The 24783-nt window shown below is 39.3% G+C and overlaps 1 protein-coding gene across 20 annotated transcripts in view; it reads right to left on the bottom strand.

The window, feature by feature from the left end:
• The window catches only part of FN1 (fibronectin 1), a 75500-nt gene that overhangs the window by 24392 nt on the left and 26325 nt on the right, over positions 1 to 24783 (bottom strand). For 10 of the 20 annotated variants that reach the window (XM_012445849.3, XM_012445852.3, XM_064373015.1 and 7 more), the window contains exons 16-30: positions 24089 to 24217; positions 23896 to 23985; positions 22922 to 23116; positions 21884 to 22156; positions 20040 to 20306; positions 15520 to 15614; positions 13979 to 14147; positions 13440 to 13526; positions 10654 to 10845; positions 9073 to 9345; positions 7765 to 7947; positions 4258 to 4347; positions 2772 to 3041; positions 1252 to 1368; positions 398 to 562 (exon numbers count right to left, since the gene is read on the bottom strand). In XM_012445849.3, coding sequence (XP_012301272.2) covers positions 398 to 562; positions 1252 to 1368; positions 2772 to 3041; positions 4258 to 4347; positions 7765 to 7947; positions 9073 to 9345; positions 10654 to 10845; positions 13440 to 13526; positions 13979 to 14147; positions 15520 to 15614; positions 20040 to 20306; positions 21884 to 22156; positions 22922 to 23116; positions 23896 to 23985; positions 24089 to 24217 — 2595 coding nt within the window. The remainder of the gene's footprint in view (positions 1 to 397; positions 563 to 1251; positions 1369 to 2771; positions 3042 to 4257; positions 4348 to 7764; positions 7948 to 9072; positions 9346 to 10653; positions 10846 to 13439; positions 13527 to 13978; positions 14148 to 15519; positions 15615 to 20039; positions 20307 to 21883; positions 22157 to 22921; positions 23117 to 23895; positions 23986 to 24088; positions 24218 to 24783) is intronic. The other 10 variants (XM_012445859.3, XM_012445863.3, XM_064373018.1 and 7 more) reach the window with 1 other exon arrangement.

The following is a 24783-nucleotide window of genomic DNA, read 5'->3' as shown; positions in this document are numbered from 1 at the left end:
GAGAACTTTTAGAGGATGGGGCATGCATCTCAATACCATTGCCGCTTTTTGAGGTGGCTGCTTCATTCACAAAGAAGCTACATTCCACAAGCAGGTGTCTGTCTTCCTACTTTATCAACCCATCCACACTTTTCCAACAAATACTTATTGAACACTCTCCATGCCTGTCTTATTGCAGACATGAGGAATATATCAACAAAACTGACAAAACTTCCTGCCCTTGGGGTACTTCCTTCTTTATCTGGCTCAAAACTCTGTTAGCTGCAGGTGTTAGCTGCAGGTTGTTGTCTTATTAAAAAGGAAAATCAATTCTACAATGAGAAAAATACCTTGGGAGAACACTGTAAAAACTATCTGAATAAATAAGCTGGTGTCACCCCAGAGTAGAAGTTTGTACCTGTTCGGTAATTAATGGTAACTGGCTTGCTGCTCGCGGGGCTGTCCCCACGGCCAGTGACAGCATACAGAGTGATGGTATAATCGACTCCAGGTTTAAGGCCACTGATGGTAGCTGTAGACTTGCTCCCAGGCACAGTGAACTCCTGGACAGGGCTATTTCCTCCTGTATGAAAAGGGGTTAGTTCAGAGTGTGAGGGGCTTAGAGTTACTTCGGTATTACTGAATAATTGAATCACCACGTTGATAGCAGCATGTAAATCAAATCTTGCTTATTCCCTTTTAAAGAGTGCTAATAATAGGTCTTGAACAGAAAGGGGTATTTATGCACATCGTAATCCTTGGTAAGTATATAAACATTGAGAGAAAATTACAGTTAACACTATTTTAACATTTCAGCTTTAAAATGTTACCGAGTAGCATTAAAAGAGGGAAGGTGAAACCCTCAACCCAAGATTGCATGCACTGCGTCCTTTTTAAAAAATTTAACGGAATACATTCCTGTTAAATAAAATTTGGAAAATACAGAAAAGTAAAGAGAAGAAAATATAAACTCCTGACCTCAAGAGTGTCTTTATTTCCACCACTGATAATATGTTTGTGAATTTACAACCCTTTTTTTTTTCCCTCAGCTCTGCCGTTCCCCCTCTAGTTGTATTATATGAACAACTTTTTATTTGGGTTTCAGAACAAATTAGGTTGTCTGTATCTTCCATATTTTCTTGGAAAAAACAAGGGCTCCACTGATTGGACTTGCTAAAGTTTCTTTAATTCTGTGTTCACTGTGGGGATTTCAGGTTATCCACAATAGAACCTGATTGAATCAGAGTGTAAAATAGCATTTTACTGCTGTACCTGTTTCTCCATAGGTGATCCTGTAATATCTCACTGTGACAGCAGGAGCATCCCAGCTGATCAGCAGGCTGGTGGGGGACGCAGCAACAACTTCCAGGTCCCTCGGAACATCAGAAACTAGAAAAAAAAAACGGGAACATTTTCACATCTGTAATTTTCAAGCAATACTCAGATTACTCTTTGCTCATTTTCCAGATAATTGTCTTAATGATTCCTTCATACAGTAATGTAAATACTTTGTGTAATTAGCAGAATTTAATATTATGATGAATTCAAAATAAGGGGTTACAGAGCCCATCCAAATTGTGATAAAATGATTATTTCAAATTTAGGGAAGGACTTTTTTTCCCCTCAACTTTTTATTTGGAAAAATTTCAAAACTGCAGAAAAGTGTAAAACAGTAATACAAGGCCGGGCGCAGTGGCTCATGCCTGTAATCCCAGCACTTTGGGAGGCCAAGGCGGGTGGGTCATTTGAGGTCAGGAGTTCAAAACCGGCCTGGCTAACATAGTGAAATCCCATCTCTACTAAAAATAGAAAAATTAGCCAGGTGTGGTGGCAGGCCCCTGTAACCCCAGCTACTTGGGAGGCTGAGGCAGGAGGATTGCTTGAGCCTGGGAGGCAGAGGTTGCAGTGACCCGAGATCGTGCCATTGCACTCCAGCCTGGGCAACAGATCAAGACTCCACCTCAAAAAAAAAGAAAAAAAAATAATACAGTGAACACCTATGTACCCTTTCCTTAGGTATTTGTCTCTCACTTAACAACTTAAGACTAAAATACAGACTTCATGATGCTACTGCTCCCCTAAGTACTTCAGCCTCTATCTGTTAAGAATAATGACACCATTAGACTAAAATTACATTTTTAAAGGTACTCGAAATGGTGTTCAGTTTTCTACTTTTTTTCTTTCTTTCTTTCTTTCTTTCTTTTTTTTTTTTTTTTTTGAGACAGGGTCTCGCTCTTTCACCCAGGCTGGAATGCAGTGGCGTGATCTCAGCTCATTGCAAACGTCACCTCCCAAATGCAAAGATTCTTCTGCCTCAGGCTCCCAAGAAGCTGGGATTACAGGTGCATGCCACCATGCCTTGCTAATTTTTGTATATTTAGTAGAGACGGGGTTTCACTATGTTGGGCAGGCTAGTCGCAAACTTCTGACCTCAAGTGATCTGCCCACCTTGGCCTCCCAAAGTGCTAGGATTACAGGCGTGAGCCACCACGTCCCGCTAGTTTTCTACATTTTGAATAAAACTTGTGTTATTAGAAATGCATAAATACCCATCAGTTGATAAATTTTTTGAGAGAAAAAAATCACCTTCTTTACTACCACTGTACCTGGCCTTCTTTACTATATTCTAAGGGAGATTTTTCTACACACATTCTCACTTCCCTCTCCATGTCCCATGACCACCATCTAATTTTTTTAAGAGCTGATGACAGACAGCAGCAAGTGACTTTATAGAATATACCAACTGGGTAGGAAAGTCTTCTGAGTTTCTTTGCAGACAGAAAACAAGTTACCTGTTGATTGTTGGCCAACCAAGGGAGGACTTTCCTCTCTGCCATAAAGAGCAGTGATGCTGACCACATACTCTGTGCCTGGAGTGAGATTGGTGAGGGTGATGGAGTTCCGAGTAGGGGGCACCCGATCTTCTCGAGGTCTCCCACTATGATGCTCAGGATTATGGCGGATCCTGTAGCCAGTGATGGTGGCTCGAGGAGCAATCCAGTGCACAGTAAAAGAGTTGGCAGTAATATCAGAAAAGTCAATGCCAGTTGGGGAATCGAGACCTGTTTTCCCACCAGAGAAAAAAGAAAAGACACCACCAGTTTAGGAAGTGAGGAAGGTGTAGAGGAAATTAACGTACATCCAACAATTTGGTCCTGTCTCATCAATACCATGATTTGCCATAAACTTCAGATTAAGTTGTACTGATTCTAAGCTACGTGTGTGTTTTAAAATCATAAATTGACTCACTTCAAAATAGCCAACTCAAGCATCCATTATTTTCTTTTGCTAAGTAATTCAAGCAATTTTTAGGTGTTATTACAGCAGGTTTCTGTGTCACATTTGTAGATAAGTGTTCAAGATATTCTGAGAATTGACATTTTCAAATTTTTCAGTGTTCAAGTATTCTATGTTTCTATCCTGTAAGTGTATCCCTCCAAGTAAAGCAAGATCTGCCCACTGTCAAGGTAAGTATTTGACTCTCAAAGAAGCCTCCTAAGCTCAAGAAGGAATTTATATATCAACAGAGTGGTAATGATGCCAAACACAAAACTTTCTAAAACTAAAGACATTATCTCAGATAAATTACAATGCTGATAACTCTTCATGAATTGACATTTTTGAAAAATGCGCAACAATTCAGAGTTTGTTGTAAATTCAAATCACGTAGTCTCTGGGACTTCCAGCAAATTTCTGTTTCAGTTACACCATTTACTAGTTCTATTCAATAAAAAACCAAACTAAGATACCATAAGTCCTTTTTAGAAGCAAGTAGACTATAAATAAATCAATGAATATACTAAACTGTACCTTTTTAAATAAAAAATTAAAAGCATTCATATTTAAGTACATCATGTTTATGAGATTCAATTCAATTTTCTTCTAGTAAATTCATACTTTATTAAGTAGAAAAAGCTATAAACTTGCTGGCTTAGCAAAGGAAGAAAAACAGATGACAGTGAGTGTTGGGTTAGCCATTAGACACAGCCACCTAACAAAAAGGAATGTCCACTAAATCTAAATAACAAAGATCTTCTTCTTGGGAAATGTTTTTTAAAAGGACAGACAAATTTCTTGATTAATTTGTTAGTGACTGAAAATCTAGGTGATTGCTGAGTATCTTTTAGTCTTTGAGACCAGTGATAATACTGTGATGACACAGGTACACACACCACGACCACAAAAAACAGAGATGTATTTTCAGACATAGCATTTCATTTGTTACACAAGATTGGTAGGCAACAGCTACTGGATAATCATACTGCCAACACCACTCACCTGTCTTCTGTCTTCCTCTAAGAGGTGTGCTCTCGTGTTGTTCGTAGACACTGGAGACACTCACTAAATATTCTGTACCAGGCAGGAGATCTGAAGAGGCAAGTGGGACTTATTTTAAAATTGTGCTCGAAAGCATGAAATACCAACACACACCTGGGACTATTTCAACTGATGAAATATCCAAATGTCCAGTCCTATCGCCTACTTACACCTAGTGAATGCCGCTACCTGGAGAACGTCTGTAGTTAGGTGGTAAGGAAGGGTCACCTTGCCCCATACTCTCTCAAAGCCCTGGCCTCAGTTCCACCTCCGAGTGTGACTCAGCTGGATTTTGAGTGAGATGAAGTTGCTGCTGCAATGTAATATTTCTCTTATCCACCTGAGAATATGTCTCTGGAGCGCACATGATAATTCTTGCTGTGGTGCTGTGGATTTTCATTGATGCCTTACAACAACACTGAGACGTAATTTGCTACTTTTAAAAGCAGCTTTCTTGCCATACAATGTACTGCATATCTATATGTAAAGTGATCTGATGGGTTTTTACACATGTGTGACTTGGGAGACCATCACGACATTCAGGACAATGAACAAACCGTTTACCTCTAAAAATCTGGTTTACTACAATATGTCCATTTTGCAAATAAAAAAAAACAAAACAAAACTGAGACACAGAGAAGTTATCTTCTTTAATTTACTTGCCCAGGATCATACAGTGATTGACCCAGGCCAGCACTAGTGGTCTTAGCAATAACCTTTACTGGAAAAGAGCCACAGTTCAAAGAGAAAGCAATTGGTTCAGCCATATTAAAATGAGAGTAGAGTATTTTTATTTAAATTAAATATACATCCCTGAGTATCTTTTCTATTTCTTCTTTTTCTTTTCTTTTCCTTTCTTTTCTGTTCTTTTTTTTTTTTTTTTTTGAGATGGAGTTTTGCTCTGTCACCCTGGAGTGCAGTAGCATAATCTTGGCTCACTGCAACTTCTGCCTCCTGGGGGTTCAAGTGATTCTTCTGCCTCAGCCTCCTGAGTAGCTGGGATTACAGGCACCCACCACCATGCCTAGCTAATTTTTGTCTTTTTAATAGAATTAGTGTTTCACCATTTTGGCCAGGCTTGGTCTGGAACTCCTGACCTCAGGTGATCAGCCCACCTCAGCCTCCCAAAATGCTGGGATTACAGGCGTGAGACACCAAGCATAGCCTCTTCTTTCATTTTAATACACAGTCATGCATAGCTTAATGATGGAGATTCATTTTGATAAGTGTGTGATTTAGTGATTTTATTGTGTAAACATCATAGAGCGTACCTACATAAACCTACATGGGCTTGTAATCTCAGCACTTTGGGAGGTGGAGGTGGGTGGATCACTTAAGTTCAGGAGCGCCAAACCAGCCTAGCCAACATGGTGAAACTCCATCTCTACTAAAAATACAAAAAAATTAGCTTGGCGTGGTGGTGCACGCCTGTAATCCCAGCTACTCGGGAGGCTAAGGCAGGAGAATCGCTTGAGCCTGGGAGGTGGAGGTTGCAGTGAGTCCAGATAGTGCCACTGCACTCCAGCCTGGGCAACAGAGGGAGACTCCGTCTCAACAAACAAACAAACAAACAATCTAGATGGTAGAGCCTACGACACACCTAAGCTATATGGTCTAGCCTATTGCTCATAGGCCACAAGCCTGTGAAGCATGTTACTGTACTGAATACTATAGGCAATTGTTAACACATGATAAATATTTGTATATCTAAACATATTTAACCATAGGAAAGGTATAGTAAAAATAGGCATTATAATCTTATGGAACCACTGTCATATATGTCAGACGTCATAATGTGGCACATGATTGATCCAAAAAGATACAGAGAATGTATTTTCTAAACTTTGAACTCCTACTCACTAAACCCACATTTCCCTGCACACCATTTGCCCTTTAGCCTTTCTGTAAAGCCTCCTACAAAGTTTGGAAAAGTGCCAGGCTGGAGGACTAGATGCTTGGATTCCACTTCCACCTAACTAGCTGGCCAGTGGCAATTTACTTAATCATTGGGGACCTCACCTGCTTCATGTTTATCTGTTTATTTATTTTGAGACAGGGTCTCATTCTGTCACCCAGGTTGGAGTGCAGTAGCACAATCATGGCTTACTGCAACCTCAACCTCCTGGGGCTCAGGTGATCCTCCCACCTCAACCTCCTACATAGCTGAGACCACAGGTGTGCACCACCATGCTCAGCTAATTTTTGTATTTTTTGTAGGTTCAAGACCAGGCTGGTCTTGAACTCCTGGGCTCGAGCAGTTGGCCCACCTCAACTTCCCCAAGTGCTGGGATTACAGGCGTGAGCCACTCCAGCTGGCTTGCTTCATCTTTAAAAGAGGATAATAATGACTTTGCTAGGAGGGAGAGAGGCTACCTTGAGGTCATTTGTGGCATTAGGTTGATAATATGGTCTTAGAACACATGATTACCATGTGACAGGTCACTGGCTAAGGTGAGGCAGACGCTGTAATGCAGGGCCTTATATACTGGGTAATGCTGTAATTAGTGATTCCAGCATTCTCTAGAACAGAAGCAATAGTTTTGGGGTTGTGGATATGCCAATATACAGATATTCTTGCCCTCAGCCACAAAGTAAAAAACTGAGATCACGGGCATGCTGAGCTGCTCTTCTCTGTGTTTCATTATCTAGATTATGTTTGAAAGGTAGAGGATGTTTTCAGACTGATATTTGGTAATGTATCTAAATGTAAGCTATTTTTCCCTTATGTAGAATCTTCTGCTGTTGTTATATATTTTACTATTACAGTATAGTAAAAATAATAAGCAGCACTGTTTATGTGAAACACAGCACCATCTTGCAGCCTACTCTTTTATTCTTTGATAAAAGATATCTATTCTGTAATGGCTGGGACTAGAAAGAGACAATTTCCATAAATTGTTGTTTATTTAATGTCAGTTTTTTCCTAAGTTCTCAGCCTTCTGAGAAATCCTTCTAACAGATTCTTTTTGAAGTACAAATTAAACTTCTGACTCTGTTCAAAACAACATCCTAATCCAGCCCAAGCAATCAGTCACTTTTCTAAGTATTCAAATCCTAAATAGATCACCTGCTGACACTTTCTTTTTATAAAAATGAGAATAAAGCACATATAGTGACACTATTCTCAGTTCTCATTTTTGTCTCTAAAGATTTAGATTTAGTCATGTAATTTCTCTTGATATTCACTTATTTTTATGTGCTTATTTGGAAGCAGAATTTGTTTGAAGTCATGGCGCTTTCCTGCTGGTGTTTTTCCACTATGATTTTTTAAAAGCTGTAGATACCAAAAGTATATTAAAACAGCAACAAACATTACATCTTTCAAAATTTATGGAGCTGTACATTGAATTTGGAGTTTATAGCTTGGTTGCAGCGCTCTTGCTCTTAGCTGCTCCTACTTGAGAACTCAGAACTCATTTGCTATGCTCTGGGTTAATATTTATGGAACAGATACATTCGACTGCTTACTTGTTAAGACCACTGCATTGTCTGAAGGAGAAATTGACAATTCTGCAACGTCCTCCTCATTTTTCACAGGTGAGTAACGCACCAGGAAGTTGGTCAAATCAATGGATGGGGGTGGAGCCCAGGTGACGCGCATGGTGTCTGGACCAATGTTGGTGAATCTCAGGTCGGTGGGAGGGGGAACAGCTGGTTTCAAACAAGAAGGAAGACTCAGTTAATGCAATTTTAAAATTAAAGCTAACGAAGTAGCTGGAAAGGTAAAATTGATATTTCATGCATAAAGGAAACAGAGTCATAATCATGCAAACAGTCTATTCTAAATCTATTTTAAGTCATAGTGTACTACTGTTAAAAATAAAACACTACACACAGTACTGTTAGGCCCCCTTTAACCTTTTTGCCATCATAAATATATTTCAAAAAATAATTTTAATCTACTTTCGAATATGTTGACTTTAAGTACATTATTAATACCACTGCAAATTATTTTATCCCAGGCTGAAGAGGCTTAAGTTGCCACACAGCAAAGAAACACATAGCAATACTTTCCAAAGAAATTCATGCACACAGACAAAAAGACAAGAGGGTCCTAAACTTCCCCCCATGTGAGATGTCTAGATCTACAATTCCATTCAGTGAATTCTACTTACAAGTGAAGAGGATTCATGCAAATTGGTTCTCAGCGTGTTTCTTTTCCCATGCAGGGCAGAGAACCTTTAAAATGTTGCATGCTTGTCCCCAGACTGTGGTTAAAGAGGTGTTTCTTTACCTAGTGACAGCAACAAAACCTAGAATGCTCCCAAGTTTCGTTTTCTCCTACCTCAAAACAATACCTATCCACTCTACCCTAAATTTTGATGGGTTTTTAGCTACAAAGAAGGAACACGGTAGAGTTTATCAAAGGGTAGGAGGGTGAGCATGATGGTACATTTTGGAAGTATATTTCTTATAATTAATTGGTGCTTATGATACAACTTGGTATTCGTGTTCAGTATTTAAGAAGAAAAATTCTAGGTCTGCAAATTGAATGAACATTTGCTATTTTATATTTAACAGAGCAGACATTTGTATTTCTCCAGCTTTATATCTACTTGTGGTTTAAATGAGAGTGAACTTAAGAATACTTGCATATGTTTTCCTCCAATCAGTTTAGCAGATGCATTTGATTCCTTATCCCCTCAACTCCACCCTGTCTTAATCTTTGGACAATTGCTGACTTCTCCCTTGAAACATCCATATTTAACCAGAGTAACTGGTGGCAGCATGCAACACGCCATCCATGTCTTAAACACAGAAGTTTTCAAAATTCACCCGTTTGCTGTGTCAGTGTAGTAGGGGCACTCTCGCCGCCATTAATGAGAGTGATAACGCTGATATCATAGTCAATGCCCGGCTCCAGCCCTGTGACTGTGTAGTATCCTACTGAGGAGTCCACAAAATCTTCAAAAATAGGGATCCCTTCTCCTGCCGCAACTACTGTGATGCGGTACCCAATAATGGTGGAAGAGTTTAGCGGGGTCCACCTCAGGCCGATGCTTGAATCGGTTATATCAACAAAGCTTAGGTCAGTGAGTTGGGGCACCTCTATTGAGTTACAAAGCAAAGGGGGGGGAAAAGGCAAATAGAGGCAAAAAAAAAAAAGAGGAAAAAATAAAGCAGTGTATATCAGGTTACCGGTAGTAAAATTGATGGAATGTTAAAGCAATGATGGTAATATGCACTCTGTTTTAAATTCTCTGAAAAGACTTCCTAAGCATCATGAACAGTTTGCTTCCCTGGGAGAATAAAGCAGGTTACAATATTCTTTTAGGATTTTTTTTTTTTTTCATTTTGAAAACGTCCTTAAAGTGTACAATTTGAACTGTTCAGATTCCTAAAAATCACAGGCCTCTTTAGGGTATCAAAACCATTCTTAGAGCCTCAACATAATATCTGAAGTATCAGCAATGTTTTTAAAAATTCCAAAACTGTTTTAGTAGAAAATAAGCTTGCATGAAGAAGGTTAAAAAAATAATAATTGGTTGATAAATTGTTTTTTTCTCCCATACAAAACGCATGATGACATCATAGCCATAACGCTAATGCATTATGAATGTATGGTGTGAAATGTGCCACTCAGGGGCACATTCCGACTGAGGAAAGGCAGGCCTAAGGTCAAGGCCATTGCCACTATTTTAGTTCATTCATAATCAAAATATTTAATTAGCGTTAGTAAAAGCATTCTACCAAGGAGTTCAAAGGGGAACACAATCTGCCCAATGCTTTCATTCTGTTATAATCCAATGGACAAACAAGCCTATCCTTAGATAGGCCTTTGTAATGTTGTCTTTCAAGCCACAAGAACACCCTGAAGGTGTGGCTTTTACTTCTTTTTTTTTTAATTCAATTTTTGAAAAGAAGGATTTGAAACTGCAAGATGAAAAACTGGACGTGTCAACCAAATGCTATTTCAGTGCTCACATATGGGGACAAAACTATTTTATAGGCAGCTGTTGGAAATTGACATGGACTGTAAAATCAGGCAGAAATGTCCTAATGGGATGCATTTACCATATTACTTTTAGCCTGTCAGTACTGAGTACAGACACGTGACAGCGTTTTAGTACACTTCCGTGTGAGCGGACAGTACAAAGTTAAAGCCATGGTTGCCACTCCGTTACATACTTGCTGCAACACACAGCATCCCAGTGAAGCACAGACAGTAAAGCGGTGTTAACAGCAAGCATTTGTCCAAATTGCTACTTTGACTTCATTGTTTTGGAGAGTGCAGCTGGGAGATCAGAATTAATTCCAAAATCTATTTGACACCTTTAACCATCTGGGGATTAAGATGCTAATCCCCACTCTTACTGGAAGTGCCACTCTGAGGAGAGCAGCTTATTTTTCTATTACCTGGGATGATGGTATCAGAGATAGGGACACTTTCCTTGTCATCCTTGACAGTGTAAACACTGACATTGTACTCCAGGCCGGGACTCAGGTTATCAAAAGTGCAGGAACTCTGATCAGCATGGACCTCTTCTTCCAAAGAATATCCCTGCTGGCCATTTGTAGGGGTTGTGGTAATTCTATAACCAGTAATGTCTGGAGAAAAAAAGAAAGGAGGAAGTTATTGCACCAAGCATCTGTGAGCTAGGGCATATTTAACTAGACTCCAATGGTGGACTCACGGAGCAGAATGCAGAAGGACCTGGCATTTACTGAGGACTCCACTGTCACTGTCATTCAATGCTTACAACAATCCTTTCAGGCAGTTCTAAGATCCTCACTTTATTTTATTTTTTTATTTTTATTTTTTGAGACAGAGTCTCCCTCTATCACCCAGGCTAGAATGCAGTGGCACAATCTTGGCTCACTTCAGCCTCTGCCAAGATCCTCACTTTTTTTTTTGAGACAGAGTCTCTTTCTGTCTCCAGGCACCAGGCTGGAATGCAGTGGCATAATCTCGGCTCCCTGCAATCTCTGCCTCCTGGGTTCAAGCAATTCTCCTGCCTCAGCCTCCCAAGTAGCTGGGACTACAGGCATGGTGGAGACAGGGTTTCACCATGTTGACCAGGATGGTTTCGATCTCTTGACCTCATGATCCGCCCAAAGTAAGATCCTCACTTTAAAGGAAATCTTGAAACAGTGAGTGATTCCCAAAAGCTTTTTTTGTCTCCAAATCCCATGGTGCTATCACTGTATCCCGCTTTTCCTTAATGAATTATTTGAAGACAGCTGAGGAATATTCCTTTCTACCCACTAGTATGGAATCGCTCTCAACCTGAAGCACATTCCCCAAAGAGAACTCTCCTAATTCAAAAAGCCTGAAACTATGGGATTTACAGGAAGATAATCAAGAAAGGCGAAAAGGTGAAAAACAAAAGTGGTGATACTTATTCTAGAAAGAGTATTGATTGGGAGGCTGAGGCGGGCAGATCACCTGAGGTCGGGAGTTTGAGACTAGCCTGGCCAACATGGTGAAACCCCGTCTCTACTAAAAATACAAAAATTAACTGGGCGTGGTGGCCGAGATTTTGCCACTGCACTCCAAGCCTGGGTGACAGAGTGAGACTCAAAAAAAAAAAAGAACGATAAAAAAGAGTATTGATTGTTGAAGTCTTCAGGAATCACAGAAATTGGGCAGTAAAAGTGTTGAGGGGGATGAGAGAAAGACATTCAAACAAAAACAGTGACAACAGACATTCAAACAAAAACACTGACAACTAGAGATCTGCAGGGCCAGATTAAAAGTAAAATGAGAAAGTATATTAAACTTTATGAAGGGCAGGGAGATGATAGTATCTTTTGCCATTAGGAACAGGGTGAACACAGGGTGAACACTAATGTGGCAAATACGAGGAAACCCAAGTGGATGAGAAATAAATATTGAGATCATTACACTTGCTATTGATCATCCAAATGTGTGGGCTGGGCGACTGAGACAAGCAAGGTATTAATGGTCCTGCTGCTAACAAGCATGAAGCTTGCCAACTTCAAGTTTCAAATGCGGAGCAACTCAGCTGGAAATTGTATAGCTCTGGCTTAAACGATGTTTCCAAACATAATGAAAACTTCACGAAAATCACTCTACTTCAGAGGGAGATTAAAAGAGCTAGTTTTATTCTGTGTGATTGCATACATTAATCAGATTTAGAGATGATTGCCTTAGCTTTGTGCCCTGGCAAAAATAAGAACTATATAATACTTTTATTAAACAAAAATTTCACAATGATTTAACGGTAAATTAGAAATAGCTAAATAATAAACTAAACATATCCCTTAAATTAATTAGTATATGAGGTAATAATGCAATCAGCATTAATTGAAACTTCTGTTTCTGTTTAAGGTTTTCTCAGTAAGTTTTGTGAGACCATGTGGTTTTGGCAAAAGTAATGAATATCTAAAATTTCCTGTTATTGCCATAGTACATCATGCTATTTGAATATTGTTACAGCTATCTTTACATAATTTCGCATTTTATAAAAAATTTTCAAATATGTGTGAGGAATTTAGATAAATGCTTCATTTAAAGTTTTTAAACTAGTCATGAAGCCCCTTGACCAAATTTTTCAGTTTGCATAGAATATAATTTAAAAACAATTACATTCCAAATATGTGAAGTTGGGTGTGAGAAGGAATCTACAAACTTAAGTTACAGTCCCAGTTTTGTAACATTTAAAATGTGTGACTATGAGTAGGCCAATTTTTTTCTAAGTCTCAGTTTTCGTATTCTGTAAAATGAAGGTATTTCTGTCTTTCATCACCCTTAAATAATTGCAGGGCAACTCATGACAAAACATTCACAAAACTTCAGGGAACAATAAACTTAGGCTCTATAACCACTCACAAAAGGGAAATTACGTAATATGACTTCAGCCATTTGTTTGGCAATTTTTAATGCACTCAGCGAAAGGCACCTTCCACACTGCTTTTCTTCAGTCTTACAGCTGTGTAAGGATCTGCCTTGTCCCCGTAGACTAGCGTAAGATTGTTCTGTTTCCTGTGATTGAAGTCAATGTGCATTAAAAGCACCCTGCATGCTGCTCCATGATGTTCATCAGGTTCTGCTATAGTTTTTATGGAGAGCTGAGCAATTGTAATTCAAATCCTATCTTCCTCTGAAAGGAACAGTTTCTAAAATCTTTGTCTTGGGAAGGTATGGTGTATACTTGCCCTCTGTTCCATCCCAGGCTTACCTGGGGTGGTGCTCCTCTCCCAGGAGACTGTGAGCACTCCAGTGTCAGGGTTTGACTCCAGATGCAAGTTTGTTGGTGGAGACAATGCTATGCAGAAAGAAAATTTTAAAAGTTAAAGCTAACACAAAGCTCTTTACCTCTGTAATCTTTCCTCCTTCCTTACCTCCCTCTCTTCCATGCTTCTTCCCTCCCTCCCATAAAAATATAGATTACACTGCGAAAACATGATGGACAGCAGCAATTCTCTGACAAAGACTTTTTTTTATGATTACCGATTTTACAATACTATTGAAATTATTTTCATCTCGCCAGTTCATAAATATTCTTGACATGGGAAGAACATTTCCAGTGCCGTAAAATATAAGGCATGAATTGAACCTGCTACCCCAAATTCAGGGATAGCATTAATAATATAAGTAAGGATAAAGTATCTCCCCTGTGCCATTCTCATAAGTAAAAAGTGATATTGACACTAGCTTTTTTCAAAAAGTGGAACAGTTTTAAAAATGAATTGAAAAGGGAAAAAGAATTCTTCTTACGTGTCACCACTTTGTTTACAATTGGCGCATCTCTTTCCTGTCCATCTCTCAGGACTTGGATGGTGTAGACGTATTCCACTCCTGGAGTCAAGCCAGACACAACGATGCTTCCTGAGTCTGAAGTCACTTCTCGTGGTGCCTCTCCTCCCTGGCTTGGTCGAACACCCAGCTGGAGGAAGGAAAGCAAAATAAACACCAAGGACAAATATTTCCAGAGCTGTGTTACTGCTGTGAGGTTGTGATTATGCTTTAAATAGTGTGAACTCTTCAGAAACTGCACAATGTACTTTTATTAGGAAATGATTTGGGGACTCTTTTATATACTTTAGCTGGAAATTCCCCAAGGTGGGGAAGTGATCTTCCAAACTGCATTAAGGTGGCTTGTAATGAAAGGTTCCAGAGAAATGTCATTACATACTGCTTTGCTTGATAAAGAATCTGTTGTTACAAACCAGACATACACGGGGACTGTGGGCCACATGGTAGTTCATTTCTATTTTTTGCATGTGTTCTAGAAGGAATGACTGAGCTCTCTAATAAGTTATTCACATTCAATTCACCTTTTAGTTGCCATTTAAAGGCACCAGCCCTTGTAGCAACTGTTTTGGAAAAACAAACCTTTTGAAGAGATATATTCATAGCTTTAACTGCAGGATGATACATTACAAGAGAAGAATAACTATACCCATGATTTAAAATCCTTTTAAGATTCTATTTCAAAAACTTAGGTAACACTGTGTTATCAAATAGTATTCGACTCTAGAGAGATCCTTCACACATCATAAGGCTTCTGAAAGTCAGCATGACATTATTAAGGGAATTTAAAAGGTATACTGGCAATCTTCAAAAAGTTCCTCTATATTTGAGTAGCATGATCATAAATATGGCCATTTATATACTTTATCTTTGGTGTATTTTTTAAACCATCAAGGGGATTGAGTCATGATTTCCAGCGATAACAAGTATTTGTCTCCTCACACTAAATGCCAAAGAATGGAATTCTTTTAAACTTACTCATTTGTATTCATCACTTCCCTAATATCATTACTTTAAAGAAGATGAATCCAGATATTCACAGGGAAACCTTAATCTTAACTTCTATTAAGAGATTCCCCCGCAGCGCTTTGAACAGTTGGAGATGAAACTGATTGGATAAAAATGCGGTTTTTAAGTGACTCTGAGTCTCATTGGTCTCCCTAAATTGGCTTTTGTGAACTTGTTCACACCCATTTAGAACAACACATCAATGAAGTTTTCCTATTTTTTTTGAAATGTAATTCCCTGTGGGAAAGGATAGAGAAAATAAGATAACAACAAGCAGCAGCTCCATACTAATGTTTTATCCTTTGCAAAGCACTTTCACAGCCTCCGCCCATCCTTTCAACAATTCAGTGAGGTAGGCAGGGAAGGATTGTTAGGCCCTGACAATGTAATCAAAGATGTATGAACAGAAGCAGGTGCTAAAACCTGTTTTCACCACATGGGAAACACAAGGACACCTCGGGGCTGTATCACAGAGATTAGGGACATCTGCAATTTACCTTAAAACCAATTCTTGGAGCAGGTGTCCATGTGATCACAATGGTGGTCTCAGTCACCTCGGTGTTGTAAGGTGGAATGGAGCTCCCCGGCTGCACTGTGAGAGAAAATCAATGCACATATTCAAACCTCAAAAATCACAGATGATTGCACAGAATATAGATAACAAGTATTTTTATGGAGAACCTCAGTTTAACCACGCAATGGATAGAGAATGTAACATACATTTTTTCACTGCGTGAGAATTGGGAGAGGATTGAGCTTCTCAATCTTGAATGTGCCACATACGTTATCTGGGATCTGGCTAAAATGCAGCTTCTGTTTCTGGAGGTCCAACAAAGAACTAGGGAGTTTGCGTTTCTGACAAATTCACAGATAATGCCAATTCTGCTGGCCCGTGAATTATACCTGAGTAACAAGGGGTTACACATCTTCTAAGGAGGTCTTTTCAATAAATTACAGAATCTAATTCGTGTCTTTTCATTATTGCTGGGATTTGAGTTTGATGACAATAAATTTCCCTATACTGCCAGTATAAAATCCCTTACGAAACGTAAAACTGGCCACCACAAACTGACTATCATATTGTTTCTCAATCATTAATTTAAGAACAATGGTTAAATTATAGATGGTTATATAAAAACAGCTTTATGCTGGGCAGGGATCAGTGGCTCACACCTACAATCCAGCACTTTGGGAGGCTGAGGTGGGTGAATCACTTGAGGTCAGGAGTTCGAGGTCAGGCTGGTCTCTACTTTTAAAAGAAATCCTTTTTTTTTCTGAGATGGAATCTTGCTCTGTCACCCAGGCTGGAATGCAGTGGCTTGATCTCATCTCACTGTAAACTCTGCCTCCTGGATTCAAGTGATTCTCCTGCCTCAGACTCCCGAGTAGCCAGGACTACAGGTGCCTGTCACACCACACCCAGCTAATTTCTGTATTTTTAGTAGAGACGGGGTTTCACTATGTTGGCCAGGCTGGTTTCAAACTCCTGACCTCAGGTGATCCGCCTACCTCAGCCTTCCGAAGTGCTGGGATTACAGGCATAAGCCATGGTAACTGGCCTAAAAAAAAATCTTATTTTTAAGTAAAAGATTTGTTTTGGGTTTTAGTAGCAAAAATTAATAAGAAAAGACAGAGAAGAAAGAAAGAAAGAAAAAGAAAGAAAGAAAGAAGGACAGAAAGACAGAAAGAAAGAAAAAGGAAGGAAGGAAGGAAAGAGGAATGTATATATAAAGTTAAGATAGAGATTTCCAAGAATCTTGCAAATCTTATTATAAATGTAGAAAGGTAAGGCCACAGAAGGCCAGATATTTTGAGATTGGAAGTTAAGTTCAAGGGTATCAAGTATATTAATAGCCTTGGTCACACTGATGTCTCCACAATTCTTCCTCTCTTTACATCTCAATCAAATTTTGTTCCCATTGGAAAAAACCTCTGAATGCATTTATACGAAATAATGAATGGCTGGCAAGACAAAGCATTTATCTCCAGAGTTACACAAACAGGGATTAAAAAGCGTTCAGACTCCAAGTCTCAACTCAACTCCAGTCAATTCTTTTTTCTTTGCAATGTGGGAATTTAAAATCAACTTTGCCATTCTCGCATTTTTTTTTCCAGTCTGGATTCTAAGGAGCAATTTTTTATTTTTATTTTAAAAATACTATAGGCTGGGCGCGATGGCTCGCGCCTGTAATCCCAGCACTTTGGGAGGCTGAGGTGGGTGGATCACCTGTGGTCAGGGGTTTGAGACCCTGATTAACATGGTGAAACCCTGTCTCTACTAAAAAACAAGAAAATTAGCCAGGTATGGTGGTGTGTGCCTGTTGTCCCAGCTACTCAGGGAGGCTGAGAAAGGAGAATTGCTTGAACTCGGGAGGCAGAGGTTGCAGTGAGCCGACATCATGCCACTGCACTCCAGCCTGGGAAACAGAGCAAGACTCCATCTCAAAAAAAAAAAAAATATGTGAGAAAAAGTCAAATACATGTGTGGGCCACTTCATAATGATAGCTCTAATGGATTAAGGTACTACTGGTTTAGTGAGCTGTTTCATCTATGTATGTTGTTATTTTGATGGTGTTTGGTGGAAGGTGGGGGGACATGACTAGGACAGGTGACCCCTGATGCCTTTTAGTACCTCTGAAATTATACACCACTTGGCTGCTGCTGACTCTGCCAAAATGCCATAGCCAGCCCTGTGTGACCATTTTTAATGGCCCACAAAAAAACAATTCGGAGAATAGTTTCTTTCACTGAACATCTGCAAAAACCACAACTTTTTCACAATTATATTCTCCTCAACTATCCTGGGCTTTAAGACCAGGTATTTTCTATGGTTTGAGCCAGCCAGCTAAAGCCTTCCTAAGTTTAAGATGATGCTTTCTGCCTGGGAAGACGATTATGGGAAAATCACCAAACCACAAACTCACAAACTGATGTCAAACAAAGGATGTGATTCCAAGTGTGAGCTATGGGTTCTGGCAGGCCTTGTAAGGGAAGAAGAGCCCAGCTGTTAAAGAAATAAAATTTGCCCTATCAATATAGGAGTAAGCTGAATTTCCCCCAGAAACAGCTTTTTCCCCTAACATTTCTCACATTAGCTCTTAAGAATTTAGCACAAGTTACAAAACTCAGAAAAGTTATTCCCAGAATTCAGCTTAGTAAGATAGTAAAAAACTACAGAAACTTAGTAATTTCAAAAATATGTAAGCCCTGCTGATGTTTACAGCTTTAGGGAGTACTTAAAGTTCAAATGGAGTTGTAGAACACCCTGCTTACATTAGTTTATTTAAATATAAGCTTCCTTGAGCTGTTTTTAATTCCTTCCTCAATTATCCATTCACCAAATATTTTTTTGAAAGCATAAGCTGTGCCAGACACTATGTTAACCTTTATCTAATAAAATCAGTTTTGGCTATCAGTATTTCAATTAAAATAATTATATTTTATATGACGGTATTGTGCGGAGCATAAAATAACATATCCAATATACCAAAGTCTCCATAAGTACTTGAAATATCTTGACCCACCACCTTCCCTAAATTATTGTTAGCATCATTAAAAATGCTTTTTCTTTTATAAGCACTGTATTCAACAAAAGAAACTACATAAAATATGTCTTATGTTAAGGAATGAAAAAGACAACTATAGAATTCTACATTTGAGTAAAAGACAACATCTACTGAAAGGGCACATTCACTGAAATCTCTATTCTAATTCACCAAGGGACATTTATAAGAAATGAATATTTATAAGAAACATAAAGACATTAATTTCATGAGAGTAGATTTTAGAGTATCTTAGAACCATGTAAAATTTTAGCAAAAGTTTCAGGTAAGCTTATTTGCAAATTAAAAGCGAATTTTACTTGCTTACGATTATTACTTAGGAAAAAGCCTTCATGGGCCAAACTTCATACAGCAAATTTAAACGGAAGTAAGTTTCTCTTAAAATATGAATTCTTATGGGGAAAAGTTTATATTTTCTTTGGGAAATCAATTCCATAGTTATTTACAAACTAGTCTTGTATTGACTTTTTGAATGCTTTTTAACCTCCATACTTATAAATTAATCAAAGAGTAACATTTGTTGAAAGCTCTTAGAAAATTGCAAACTCGTCCATGGTTACAATATATGCTGAAAAAGTGCTTATGTTAGGTGCTTCCATAATTCAAAATGTCGAGTTGAAAATAACAAATAATGTTCAGCTAGAAATAAGTAGTCTCATAATTCTCTGTAATAGAAATGGAAATGTATTTAGTAGAAATCACTTTGTGAATAGAGGTCTTTATTGTGATGTAGATATGTAGAAGATATAAGACCACTTCCTTTAAAACGCTGAGCAAAAGGACAGACATGACCAAAAAATATTGTTAGCATTTTTCTCCTCTGAGGAATTTCAACAGTAATTTCAGAAAAAAAGTGATTCTGTCTGCAAAAGTACTTTAATCTTCTGGAGCCAATGCTCATAAAGAAATCATTTCCTTGGCTTCTTGTTCTATCAGTTGGTTCCCATTCAATCTGTTGATATTTTTTATTCTGCATTTATAGTTACTATTCGATACCCAAAGTGATAGAAGTGGACATAGGTGCTAATTTTTTCTTGCCTTAACTAGCATTTGGTAAATTCATTTAAGGTAACAGAATTGAATGTTTCTAATAACAGAGTGCTTTAAACCCATGTTACTCAAAGTGTTGGGCCTAGAGGAAAGAAGGCACTTGGCAATATGTGCAAATGCACACACTGCTTCCCTCATCAAGAAAATCTGACTTCAGAAAAATTCTCAGCTGTACTGAGCAGTGTGCTTTGTGATTTACATTCTGGCACAACTGTTTTTCTTGTTGCAGACTAGCAGCAAACAATGAACAAGGCCGGCAGCCAGTCTATCGAGCACATTTTTGGTATCACTGCTTTAAATTATGTACTAACTTTTTAATGTTTGTTTTTTTTTTTAAAAAAAAAAACCATGAAGAATAGAGAACGTAAAATGGTTAAGCAAAAGCATTTAATTTTCAGCTTACGTGTGGAAAAGACTCCAGTGACTTTGGGGCTCTGTTGGTTGCCCTTTACGGCCACGAGGGATACGGTGTACTCAGATCCAGGCTGCAGGTTCCTCAGTGGGTACTTTGAGGCGGAGGGACCCACATTGTACTGCTTGGGCTGGCCTCCTCGGGTCAGGCCCACCGTCAGTCGGTACCCTGTTATCCGGGCCCGAGGCCGAGTCCATATCACCAGGACAGTAGAATCAGTTTCATTGACAAACTGGAGGTTAGTGGGAGCATCCAGTTCTAAGAAAAAAGATGAAACATGCCAAGAAATATTTAGATCAGTACTGATCATAACTCAAGTCCTGAAGCTTGACTGAATGTCTAAGTTTTCTCTTCTCAAGGTTGCAACTATGTGAAAGTCAAAACCCTGGAAAAACCGAGCCATCAAGAGATAGAGTGCTACACAGAACTTTGCCAAAACTCTGCCAGTCATGAGAAATTGTGGAACCATTTTGCTTGATCATCAGGAAGTCTAGTTTTCCAGCACGACTTCCCCACCACTCTCAGAAATTATAGTTATATTACAGCAATGGTATTTTTAAAAAGGCAAAACAAACACTTCTGAACCTCACAGTTTGCTCTGAGCCAAACAGATTAAGGAAAGAAGGATATGCCTCCTAAAATGACAGCAAGAAGAAGCTCTCTATGGGTCAAAAGCAATATTCTGTGAATACTCCTTTGCTGGAGAAATAAAAGTTATTTTCACATGGTTCAGATTAGATAATAATTACAGTAATTATAACATATACTCAAATCATCAGACTCATGGTAGGATACTGGTGAATTTGCGCTATCAGAGTCACAAAAATTGTGGAATTTATTCTTGAGAATAATAACCAGCAATTTTTCCCACTGAAATTTAAATAACCCTTCAAATAGAGGAAATCTTTAAGAGGTAGTCAAGTATAATAACTGAGAGCATGGGCTTTGGACATAGGTTGAAGAGCCAGCTCTGTCCCTTCCTATCTCTGTGACCCTACAAGTTGCAGAACTTTTTAAAAGCCTCAGTTTCTTTATGTATTTGATGTGGATATTAGTAAGACCTTCTGGCTGGGCACGGTGGGTCATGCCTGTAATCCCAGCACTTTGGGAGGTCAAGGTCGGCAGATCATTTGAGGTCAGGAGTTCAAGACCAGCCTGGCCAACATGGTGAAACTCCATCTCTACTAAAAATACAAAAATTAGCTGGGCATGATGGCATACGCCTGTAGTCCCAGTTGCTTGGGAGGCTGAGGGAGAAGAATCACTTGAACCCAGGAGGTGGAGGTTGCAGTGAGCTGAGATGGTACCACTGCACTCCAGCCTGGGTGACATAGTGAGACTCTGCCTCAAAAATAATAATAATACTAAGACCTTTCTTCCTAAGGTCAAAACAAAGAGTAAATATGAGAATAATGCTTGTAAAAACTGAGCCGATAAGCTGGTGGCTAGTAATACTAGATTCTTGACAACTGCTATTCTTAAATGAATTCTACTGTAAGTAAGTGTTATGAGCCTGCATTTCAACTTTAACCTAGATATATTTAGTTACATAAAAACTGCACTCAGATTAGATTCCCCTCAGTTCTCCCCTCTTAGAACACTTCCACTGGTACAGGTATTTTAGAGATGGGTTACCACTTAGCATCCATGGAGCTTGTCTGAGTTTTGTTTTCAAGTTTAACGTGCTTTGTGTTCACTATACATTCCCTTGCCAGCTGGGTATTTTCCTCTTTCTAAGCCATACACCTCTGAGTGAATGGTTTGCTGAGCTTCCTCACAGGCTGGAAGTGAGGGTGGAGAATTTGGAGGGGAGGTAAAGTTAGGAGAAGACCTACTGGTTGTCTGTTGGGCAGTCAGAGGCTTGCTCTCCCTCCCATGGTTCACCGCAAAGACTTTGAAGTAATAGGTGACCCCGGGGGACAGCCCGGTGACTTCTGCAAAGGTGTTCCTGCTGATGGGCAGCCTCTGGCCATGCTCCCCAGGCAGGTTGACGGGGATCACATCCACACGGTAGCCGGTCACCACACTCTCAGGGGGTGTCCACATGATGGTGACCTTCACGTCTGTCACTTCCACAAACTGCAGGTCCCTGGGAGAGGGCACTGTACCTAACAGACAAGAGTCAACAGATCATTCACATTTTCTGCTGGAGACGTTTTAATTTTAATTTTAATTTTTTTTAGAGATGGAGTTTCACCACATTGGTCAGGCTGGTCTTGAACTCCCGATCTCAGGTGATCCACCCGTCTTGGCCTCCCAAAGTGCTGGGATTACAAGCATGAGCCACCACACCCAGCCTTGCTGAAGATTATTTTTAAGAAGCCAGTTTCTTGGATATGTTAGGCAGTTCATTAAGCCTCTCATTTAAGAGTTCTGCTAAGGTTTGTCTCTTAATCAGATAATATTTTCATGGTCCAGTCATAGTGCTTAGATTATGACATTTAAAGCTTTTATCTAAAACAGCTAGGTAATAAATGAGTTACCAGCATATGAAGTATCATATGGTAGTTGGGGGAGGGGGTTATAAAAGAGATACTAAAAAAAAAAACCTTTGAAATAACTGCAGAAAATAATGTAATGGTTTTTGTCTTACTGAATCATTTTATAATACTTAAGAATCAAAAATGAAATGAGCCCTAAGCTTCTGGGGAAAAATCTGTAGACCGATGTTATGGTGTTGGTTTTTAATCAGAAAGGCCAGTGCCCAGCCTTGATAAATTACTTATGACATTTCAGCTAAATATCAGAAGTTTAGGGAAAAACTAATATGTAAGATTAGTGGAATGTGGGAAATGTTGACAGAGACTAAACAACCCTCCCTCAGGAACAATCCTGATAAGATACCATAAGAAGTGTCTTCTTAAAAAAGTTACCTGAATGTGGGGTGCCAGTGGTTTCTTGTTGAATGATAACAGGAGTACTTTCTTGATTTTCTTCCACAGCATAGATAGTGATGTTATATTGAACACCAGGTTGCAAGTCACTGAGGGTGACGGAGTTTGCAGTTTCAGGAAGGTTGAGTTCTGTGCTGCTACCTTCTACTGATGGCGAATAGACTATTCTGTACCCTGTAGATTCATGAGCAAAAGTAAAATGCACTGTTTTCTGAGAGACAGAGGCTTAGAAACATCGTAAGTCCTCCCTCTTCTAACAGCCCTTAGCATCTTGCTTGATTAGTGAAGAGCCAGTGATTCTTTTTGACTCTTTTAATATTGCCACTTCTTATAATAATGACTATTCAGCACGAAGATAAAATAAGAACAGTCATGCAAACCTTTTTAATAATAAATGTCATCCTTGAAGACCTGAGATCCTTAATAAATGTCAATTAGAGATGCCATTAGGTGAAAATATTCATGTTAAGCTGATTTCTCCTCTTTGAGCTCCAGATGATGGAAGCAATTAATGAAGCAGCCTGAGCAGAGTTGTCTAGCATTGTGTGTGTCTTTTAGAAACTTCAGTGATGAGGCAGTTGAATCACCTAATGAGCTAAGAAGGCAGCTCGGCTTTCTCCTTAAGAATAAATCTTAGAGCAAGGTTTTCAGGAAAATTACACCTGTTCAACGCTGGGACACCTGCTTTAATAAGCTAATGAGCTGGCTTTACAGGTTGTGTGTGTGTCGTGGTATGTGTGTATGAGGGAGTTGGTAAATGGTTTAGTGGGGAAATGTGCCCTAGGATATACCCCATCCACATACACACATACACACATCTCTCCTATAAATTATACCAGAGATTTCAAGTGCTATGCAGGTCCACAGTCAGAATCCACTGACATCAGCCTTCCCACTGATGTCATTAAGATTAACATAGCAGTCAAAGCGGGGGTGAGGGGTGCTCAGCTGACCTGTGATGGGAGCCTGCGGTCTGCTCCAGCGAACAACAATTGAGGTGTCATCAACTAGGTCCACGGTCGGGTCAGGAGGGGCGTCGGGCGCTAACAAAGAAAGAAAGGAAGTGGGGCCGACAGTCAGGAGTGCTGCTACAGGCCTGTGTTTTACAGAAAAAGATTCTTTTAACACTGTGTAGCACCCATGTACCTGTTGTTTGTGAAGTAGACAGGATCAAACTCTGTTCCCCGTCCTCAGATATCTGATAGACATTTACAATGTATTTTCGGCCAGGAAGCAGGTCAGGGATGTTCACGGAAGTGGCTGTGCTTGGAAGATCTTTGAAATGAAAAGGAGAGGTTACTAATCAGAGCAAACTAATCCCTCAAATGACTCTACAGGTTATAAGAAGGATATTTTAAGAACTATATATTCATAGGAAAAAAAGACTAGAAGGTAATGTGCTAATAGATAATCAGTGGTTAGCATTTTTTTTTTACACAAAGTCTTGCTGTATTGTACAGGCTGGAGTGCAGTAGCATGATCTTGGCTCACTGCATCCTTCACCTTTCGGGTTCAAGCAATTCTCCTACCTCAGTCTCCCGAGTAGCTGGGATTACAGGCACCTGCCACCACACCCAGCTAATTTTTTGTATTTTTAGTAGAGACGGAGTTTCACCATGTTGGCCAGGCTGATCATCTTGAACTCCTGGCCTCAAGTGATCCGCCTGCCTTGGCTTCCCAAAGTGCTGGGATTACAGGAGTGAGCCACTGTGCTCGGCCTAATCAGCGATTATTAACGTACTATGGGATAATCCCCCTCTTGTCTTTCTCCTTTCTCTTCCTCCTCCTTCTTCCTTTCATTTTTCCAACTTTTTCTCTAAAGATGTATAATTCTTGTAATC

Source organism: Aotus nancymaae, unplaced genomic scaffold, assembly GCF_030222135.1.
Source record: "Aotus nancymaae isolate 86718 unplaced genomic scaffold, 86718_ANA_hifiasm-v0.15.2.pri h1tg000008l, whole genome shotgun sequence".
NCBI lineage: Eukaryota > Metazoa > Chordata > Mammalia > Primates > Aotidae > Aotus > Aotus nancymaae.
Note: the sequence above shows the minus strand (reverse complement) of the source record. Positions and strands in the feature narration are given on the sequence as shown.